General features: G+C 38.1%; 1 protein-coding gene across 1 annotated transcript in view; it reads left to right on the forward strand.

The window, feature by feature from the left end:
* Nucleotides 1-9,432, forward strand: part of CFAP61 (cilia and flagella associated protein 61) — a 232,240-nt gene extending 222,808 nt beyond the window's left edge. The window contains exon 26 of the mRNA XM_063443717.1: nt 8,792-9,432. Within this exon, the coding sequence (XP_063299787.1) occupies nt 8,792-8,992 (201 nt within the window). The 3' untranslated portion in view covers nt 8,993-9,432. The remainder of the gene's footprint in view (nt 1-8,791) is intronic.
* The last annotated feature ends 242 nt before the right edge of the window (nt 9,433-9,674 follow it).

A 9,674-nucleotide genomic window follows, 5' to 3' on the forward strand; every position in this document is an offset into this window, starting at 1 on the left:
CTTTACATTAAAAGTTCAGTTCTCTACCTCTAGGTTACTTTCTAAGTCCAGCACTAACGCCCTACCAGAGATTAAATGAAGCATTTCAGAAATCTCCTCTAGAAAAAAAAAAAAAAACATTCTACCATTTTGGAATGGCCTCAACGTAAAACTGCTAAAATGCCCTTTTTGGTCTCCTGCAGCAATTGCCAATTCAAATCCAAAAGGATTAGATGTTATTGTTTAGATTTCACTTTCTTAAGTAAACACCACCATTCTTATAGTAATTGACATAAGGCTGCTCATTTTATTCCTCTGCAGAGACGGCTCTCTAATTAAGCGATTTAGGCGGCCGCCTAGGGCCTCACGCTGGATGGGGCCTCGTGGCCGGCCTAAATCGCCTTAGGGCAGGCTGGTAACTCTGTTTGCCACCGGGTATGATCATCTTCTAAAGAGTTAGCAGATATTTTTATGAGAGACGTCTTAGAAAGTCCAATGAGCTTACTCTTAATATAATATCTGACCAGGGTACTGTCAGGAATATATAGGAATCCAGCACGCAGAGTGTAGTAGAAAAGTAACCTGTACCGGACCTTAGAGTGGCCGGACTAACGTCACAAGGACAGAGAGTAATCAGGGACAAGCCGAGTTCAGGGGACCCAGAAATCAAGAACAGCGAAAGTACGAAAGCCAAGTCAAAGGAGTACAGAAGGTAGAATAGTCAAACATAGCCAAAGTTAGAACCAAGAGATATACACAATGATAACATGCTATTGGCACTATACACAACCACAACAGGGCAATAAGTTATGTTCTGGGATCCCCTTTGATAGTGTGTTCTTTAAATGTGTAGCCATGCCCCCAAAATGGGCCATGACATAATTTGTGGCATGTCATAAAAGTGGCAGGGCTATCACACCTGGCGTGAGAAACGCTGGAAAGAAAAGAGGGACTTCTGGAAAGGTCTACCTCCACATGCAGAATGTCTCCAGTGTGTGGCACAGCCTGTGCCAACACATAAGGTACCCTGGCAGGTACTCAATTGGTTTCCACATTTTGGTCTGAGATGGGTGTGGAATTACCTTTTTTTTCTGCTTACCATCCTCAAACTAAGGAAGCAGCTGAACATGCCAATCAGTCTCTAAAGCAATATCTTCTAAAAGGCCAAAAACCTAGGCTCTTGAGAAGGTGGAATACCAATACTCACTAGGACATGGAAGACCGGAGGAGGTGGGAAAAGGTAAAGATAAGGGGCATACCAGAACAGATCAGCATGGACGAAATCTCTCACCTAATTAGGAGACCACTGACTCACCTCTTCTCTGCCAAACAGGCCAAACTGATGGCCCTGGATGGCTGATTCAAGCTCCCAGCACCTTAAATCACGCTCCAACGAGGTGAATAGTGATGTCATCGTCCGCTTTTAAAACAGGCTGTTTTGATTATGAATGTTTGTCTCACAGTTCATATAATGTTTTAAAACTATCTTTTACACATCCTAACACTATGTATAATATGCGTTGTAACATACTCTATCTCACCTGCTGGCTCAAGGGTTACACCTGGCCCCACCCACCGGCCTTAACGCAGTACCAACTTTTCACTGTGTGGGTGCAAGCCTCTTGGGAAATTGTAGACCTACATTGGTCACCTCCCTGCCGTATCAAGAGGCATATGGCCTATACCGCCTCATAACATTAATAACTGCTCCGACTCACTCTTTCATCTGGGGCGATAGGTTCAGCTGTTAACAAAATAGGCACAATAGCAACCTTTCACTATTTCCTACACTTGAGTGCTATACTAGTCTGAAATCTCTGTTTTCACCAAAAAACTAAAAAATGCGCTGTTCTTTTAATGCCATGCCTCTGTTTTGCTATGTTGAACTCACTGTGCCTGCTCCTGCTGTCGTGGCAGCGCAAGTGCTTTTGTTATAACATGCACAACTACAAAAAAAAGATACAAAAATAAAAGAAGGTTTCATAAAAGCTCAGTTGGAGGAACAGCCATTTTAGGAATTATAGTTTTTTTTTTATTTTTAGTAACTATATTTTAATTCTTTTTTTATATTTTTAGTCTTTAGCTGACAGTCATGATTGATTGCATACACCACTCAATAAAGGGTTGAGGAATCCATTCATGCAAGTTTCATCATAGTCCTACTGTAAAGTGCAACAAATGAGAGCATTAAACGCATTTGGGCCGTTATATTTTTTCATTTGTTTTTTAAGTGTTGGTTTCCTTCAATGTCTTTTTTTTTTATACTTTATTTTTGCGTGCATAGTAAGGCATACAGGCAGGTAATGACATCGTAGCAGGAATATACACGGTAATAAACATCTGGGATGCAGGGTAGGATGTCATATGATAATAATACACTTTTTATAATAGAAAAATAACATAAAATGAAGGTCTAACGGCATGCTAAACCTCAATGGCTAGAGAGTTACTTTACTTTAGATGCAGTAAGCATTGATTAATGTCTAGACATAAAGGTTAAAGTAAGTAAGCTATGTGATTCAGGCTAAGCCAACATCTCTAAGTAAAATACACAGGAACAAATTGCAAGACAACTACATTGGTAATGCGTGTGTGTAGTTGAGGCTTATTGCTTAAAATTAGGAACATGCTGTGAAACATAGAATTAGTGTGATAGGAGAATAATTTCACTGAAGGCCGCTCATAAAGCAAACATAAGGCATAGAAAATATAAACTTAATGCATGTAGTCCAAGTGAGCCCAGAGAAAGCATGGTGCTCAGGACTTAATGCTGGTAGAATGCTCAGCCTATTTCCGCCAAACCATTGCCTATTCAGAGGGTTCTTGGTGTGCCAGGCCCCCAGAGCGTTTCCCCACTGGCCCCAGGCTCTGACACAGTTCAGCTCACATTCCTTACTGATCTGGCCACATTCAATAACCCGACCGAAGTACTCTTTCAGTAGGTGGGCCCTCTTTCTCAGGCCTACCTGTTCATTGGTTTTGGCACCCCACAATCAACTTGCTACTACTGGTATAGCTTAAACTTTGTTGTATACCCTCGGCCTTTGTCCATGACCACATTTATATATATATAATATATATATTATATATATATTTTATCTTTCACCCAGTTAAAAACCCCTGTTAAAGATGAATATACAGCCAGGTAAAACTATTTACTGCAGACAGAACAAACAATGTACAGAATCACAGGAAATATTGATTGGAGCCCTATGGTTAGGTAAGGAAAGTATTTAGTGGATTTCGAACAGAAATCTAACAAAATAAGTGCCACATTATTACACCAGATATATGAAAATCACAAATTCAATAGTTTTGCTTCTACTTCAGTCTGCTTGTCATGTAGATACAGGACATTGATGGCTAGAAAACGATCACATCTGTGCAGCCACTTGCTGGCACATGTTTGACACTAACAAGCCGTGTCACAGTTCCACGTAGTAAACATTTTGGCAAGGATTTCGAATTCTGTGTATAGTATAGCACAATGATGGCTGATTAGCACTGGAAATGAGTTTCACAGAAATTTCGGATGTCAAGATGCGGTATCATTGCTTTAGTCGTTTTATCAGTGCCATTAAAGCCATTATTTGTGCACACGCTGGTGTTTGGGAGTGGCAGACTCCAGGACATTGGTGCATACTATGACTGATCCTGGAATGAGAATGCTGTTTTTATAGTGCCGCAGAGATGCTCTGAAGGTGTCCATGTGCACACATGAGTGCTTTAGATAATCCTCTCACATAGCCATGGCCACCAAATGCATTTAACTCCTGCTGGGAGACTGCTGGGGCCAGCTGCCGCCCCGTCTGATGCCAGCTATTACCATCGTCAGGGTTGTACACGCTGATGTTCAGCTTGCTGACTCCCCAGAGATAGTCATTTTTACAGTGCAGCCAAGCATTGTTTATTAGACGGACAGAGGTGCTTCTTTTCATCCCAAATCTCCCCATTGCTAATGCAGGGCATCATATTTGCCATCCCCAGGAGAATGCTGCATACATTGCTAAATAACACTTTTCTTATTTCCCTGATATTAGAATATGTGTTATCTATCTGAAATCACTGCACCATGTTAGAAAAGGATTGACATTGTATGGGAGTATCTCACTGGGAGAGGTGCAGTCATTTATACTATTTAATATGCCTGATATATTTAGAAAGCTAAAGTACTGATCAGAGTACAGATTTAAAAGACTCTTCCTTAATTAAGTACACATTGTAATGTATGGTTTGGGTTTATGTTTTGTTTTAAAGTGTCTTAGCTGGGAACATATAGAATTTTAAAAAAAGATAGTTTTAGATGTTGCTTGTAATGTGGATTTGTAGTCTGAGACTGATAGGAGTTACCATTCAGTCTAAATAATTTTGAAGGTAAGTATCCCCTAACCCTGATCTCCCCATAACTGTAAATACTCCCACACTCTAACTACACAAACCCTAGCCTATCCATGCTGTACCCTGTGTCCTCATGTAAAGCCTTGGCAGGAGCAATGTGCATTGCAATAATGCTGCTACTGACATCTTCTTAAAGCAACACCATTATAGCACTGCAATAATAATTGGCGGGTTTGTGGAAGCTGGTTATCGTTTCACCTCTTTTTTAAAAAATTTATATTTCTACGTTTAGGTGGCGATATTCTTTGGTAGCACCCCTGTTATGTGTCACACACCTTTCTCAAGACACCATATATTTGATTTATGATAAACACTATATTTTATCTATAGATGAGCCATTCATTACCCTACACCTGGCCTGAGCAGTGCTATTCACATTGTAGCCCAAGTTGTGTTATGCAGATGGTTTAAATAACTTCTGGAAATTCATATTTGTGATAGGGTAGGAGCCCAGCAATGTAAATATCGGCATATCTCCAAAATGTCCATGTTTTACATTGCAGGTGCTAAACACTAGGGGCAATGCACACAGAGCACTTCATTGACATGAGGTTGTCTGGGTTCCTATAGTGAGCCCTTTACCTGCACCATATTTGCTGTAATTAGTAAAAGTGATAGCTGGTATAAAATAACAAAAAGGAAGGAATGTTAAAAGGACACACTGGACACCATTAATGGTTTTAATAGGTTTTACCTTAAAGCGTTACTCCAGTTGCTTTGGCAGCAAAATTCTATTTAGTTTTAGTCATAGTCTTTTAAACTAAAACTCATATTTTAGTCATCTGAATTGTTTTAGTTTTAGTTGTTATTTAAGTCACTAAAACTTTAAAATGTTAGTTGTCTAAAATCTGACTAAAATTGTTAGTTGACAAAATTAACACTGTAAAGTAAATTAAATCCCATCAAATGGATTGAATACATAATTTATCACAGTGTTAAATGACACATTCAATGTAAAGTGTATGCATTAGGCAATATGTGTGTATGGATGTATGTATATATTAGGCAGTACCTGTGTATGTATATATTAGGCAGTATATGTGTATAAATGTATGTATTAGGCAGTATGTGTGTATGAATGAATGTATGTATGTATTAGGCAGTATGTGTGTGTGAATGTATTAGGCAGTATGTGTTTGTGTATGAATGTATGTATTAGGCAGTATGTGTGTATGAATGAATGTATGTATGTATTAGGCAGTACGTGTGTGTGAATGTATGTATTGTGCAGCCTGTGTGTACAAATTCATATACTGGATGTGTGTGTCTTTCTTTCCCTAGATGTCTGCTCACTGTAAATCTACCCTAAAATGGCTCCCATTCTCTTTTTCTTATATATTTTAATAGTCTCTCTACAATGAATTGCATTTCCTCTGAATCATAATTATGATGAAAAACAAACAAAAACTACCAAATGCATTAAAATTGTACTAGTCCCCAGAGTGTCCCTTTAAATAAATGATTACTTACCTGTGAAGCCTTGCTTAAAGATCTTCTATTTGTCCATTATCTTATTTTGCAAGAATGAGGTTTGCCTGACAATGTGTATAATACAACTAAAATACTTTTATTTATTTCCCAGTGGATTTTTTATTTTTTTTTAAATATGAGAAAATTGTTTTTATTTTTTTTACAGTATATTAAAGATTTACTCCAAGCACCATGCCCACTTCAGTGATTTGAAGTAGTTATGGCGCCTGGAGTTTGTACGTGCAACATTACAGTCTTTAAAGGGACACTATAGTAACCAGAACAACTACAGCTTAATGTAGTTGTTCTGATGAATATAGTCAGTCCCTGCAGGCTTTTTGAAGTAAACACTGTATTTTAAGAGAAACCGCAGTGTTTACATTACAGCCAGTGGCCACCTCTCAGATGGCTACGAGGTGCTTCCTGGGTCAGTGCTGCACACTATGCAGCACTGACAGTCAGTGTCTCCACCCTCTGCAAGATATTACTGGAATTTGCAGGTGCATCATTACCTAGATACCAATACCTACATTTACTGTTAATAACATTTCACAATGTGTATATTTGCCCCAACTGTTTTGTCACACCCTAGTAGGAAGTAAAGAGAGAGAGAGAGAGTATGTGTGTGTCCCTATTTAGGAGGGACAGTCACAATTTTGACCCTCTGTGTCCTAATGAGGAGCTCCATATTGTTGGTGTATTTTGAGTATATAACAGAGCACCACAGCAATAATACTCCCAATAATAAGTCTTTAACCCCTTAAGGACAAAACTTCTGGAATAAAAGGGAATCATGACATGTCATGTGTCCTTAAGGGGTTAAACTACAATAAACGTGTTTAGAATTCACTCGTAAATAAGATACATTGGTTTTTGTTTTAAATTACATTTTAGTTGCATAAATTGCTATTAATAGGTCACATAAAATTTCTCAGAAAAGCTCCGTCCCTGGCCCACCCCCACTCACACCGCTAAAATGAAAGTGTCCGTCTATGTCCAGTTCAAATGTTGGGAGATATATAAATATGCGCACACCGTTTGCAGACTCAGTGGGTGTATAATATTGGTGTCCTTGGGATAGCAGAAGGTATCACTATCTGGGTGTGTATCAAGGGTCAGGCACTAGTTTGAAATGATCATATCTTCCATTCTTGCTGTCCTGTGGCCAAAGACGATGGTGCAGTAATGAATTGGAGTCCCCAAGCCCTCATGGCAACAACCTAAATTAAAAAGTGATGCTAAATGTCAGAGTCCAAAGTCATATTAACCCCTTCATCCCCAGTACATTTTCTTGCTCACAGTTCTTAGCACCCCAACTCCATTTACCAATGGGGGGCCTGCTTCTATTCAGGAGTGCTGAAAGTTTCTTGGAGATACATTTGTGTACCTACCTACCTACCTGAAAAGAACCTTGTCTTATAGACGACAGATTCTCTTTAATCGGTCTACATTGGAAGCAGTCACTGTTACTTTGTCTCATTCACATTTACTGTGGAGTTGACTAATTACAGTACATACTCATCATATAAACACTGACAGATCTTTGTTGTTATGGCAGCAGAAATTGACTCCAAAAAATTCTGTTTTTTTGAGTTTAAATAATTGAGGAAAGGATAAAATGACAGATATGCTTAATTATTGTGTGCCTACAATGCTGCAGAGTTATACAATGTTCTATTGGTTTCAAGCAGCACTAGTAAAGTGGTTAGCTCTAAGAATGTCAGACAATTGAGCAATGTACTGTATAACTCTCTGGCAACCTATGAGATAAGTAGAGCATCGTGAGTTCTATATACACTGAGCATCTCTGAGCTTCCCTAGGTTTACATGAGTTCAGTCCTCTTAGAGCACAACAGGAACTTGGGTCTGGTGAGGTTTTTCTGAAATCAATTTAGCCAGCTGAAAGAGATCACTTACGTAAACTTGAAAAAAGAGGATTTCACCTATGGCAGAGAGAAGGGCCCTTTATAGTAAGAACAATAACAATATGGTATTCTCTACCTAATAATGACTGGGTACATTTTTATTTTGTTTTTTTTTTGGGGGGGGGGACATTTTTAAACATAGATTACTATATAACAGTATAAGTAATTGCTTTTAGCTGCAAATGTGCACTTAGTGGAGTTTAGAACGGACGTTGTTGTTGTTTTTTTCCTCTGGGTTTTAATCAGTTTTATTGGTAAAGTTTGTAAAATAAAAAACGGTAAACATATTCATATAAGGCTCTATCTCTGGCTTCTTAACCCGCTGGGAGAAGCCAGCCATTATCACTCTACAATGTGGTGATGTCACAACCGCTGTTGATCTGTACTAGTCTACTGCTGAGATGATAATGCCCAGAAATTGTTAACTCAGGTAAACATATCAACCCAGTTGCTTCTTATGTGAACTCAGCAGGAGGCATAGCAGTTGGTATCATCCAGAGTAACATGGCTTTGAAAAGCTTTGTGAATTCACCCAATTCTGTATGACTCATTCAGTACTTAGTTAAGAAAGAGACTGTATGCACTTACATGCGGTGGGTAGTTTGCCATGTCCCTGTATGCTGTGTCTCTCCCCTCAATTGATATTTTCACTCCTTTATAATGTTTGTGTAAAGATGTTTGGTAGACAACAAGAAAGAAGAGGTTCTGTGAAAGTTTCGAGTGTCTCACCTGGTTACGGATAGATTAGTAAAGAGTGGCCCTGATCTTTGTGTTACTCTTCACACTCCAAGCTATTAAGGTCCTGCAATATGGTATTCATGGTCATTTAACTACCAAAAACTCCTAGGTTTGGATTGCATCTCTCAATATAGATATAGCTAGATGATCTCTAAACTTGGGAAATCACAAATCAATTATTGTAATTCCATATTGCAGTTAAATGCCACATCAACTCTTAGAATGACTAGATTATGTGAAATTCCATAATGTTTAATACTTCATATTTCTCTTCTTGACAGGTTGATGGCCAACCCTCCATGAGCCAGTTAATACGGGACGTGATGGAAGATAAATTAAGCCTTGCAGAGCAGCCTAAACAATACTTGAAGAGAGTACTAGAGGAGAATGGATACAGAAAGGATATGGAGAAGAGTATCCTGAGTTATTTGAATTACAACAGCAACCTCTTGTCCATGTTTGCAAGACCTGGAATAGTTTAGCTTTTTTCTTTAACACTCTTTTTCCAGTGGTTGAGCAACAAATGAATTAATGAAAAGAAAGAAAAAAAAATACACCTGAATTTGTATTCTGTTATGTCACCTGAAGGGGGAGCTAGTACTTACTTTATATTGCCCAAGAAATAGCATGAACAATTATATTTTTTTGTTTCATCCTTTGAATTTATTTTTGTTCCCAGTTACTGTCAACAACATGATGTTTATCACTAATTTCACTTACTATATTTGTTTTGTCTTTTTTAATTTATATTTTAAGTAAAAGATGAAATGCACAAAGGAGGCACCTGTTAGTGCACTGCAATCTATAGACGGGATTTAATGTATGCGACTAGGGAAACGGTACAGATAGTAATTTGTACGTCTTGCTCCAAAGTCCCCGAATATTATTAATGCATTGTTTATTAAATATGTTAATAATGCTTAAATGCATAGCAATTTTCTACATTTTATTATTGTGTTTAATTTCAAATTACACATAAATATGTGTGCATATAAATATTTATAATTAATTATATAGGAGTACATATGGCTAAATTAGTATGTATGCATACAGATAGGAGCTGCTAATTATGTATTAATATGGAAGACTGTAATTTACATTGAATTTTGTACTGATAATGGATAAGGACTGTCTTATCCATGCTTGTTGGCATCCTGGGTGGAA

Source organism: Pelobates fuscus, chromosome 2, assembly GCF_036172605.1.
Source record: "Pelobates fuscus isolate aPelFus1 chromosome 2, aPelFus1.pri, whole genome shotgun sequence".
Classification (NCBI taxonomy): domain Eukaryota; kingdom Metazoa; phylum Chordata; class Amphibia; order Anura; family Pelobatidae; genus Pelobates; species Pelobates fuscus.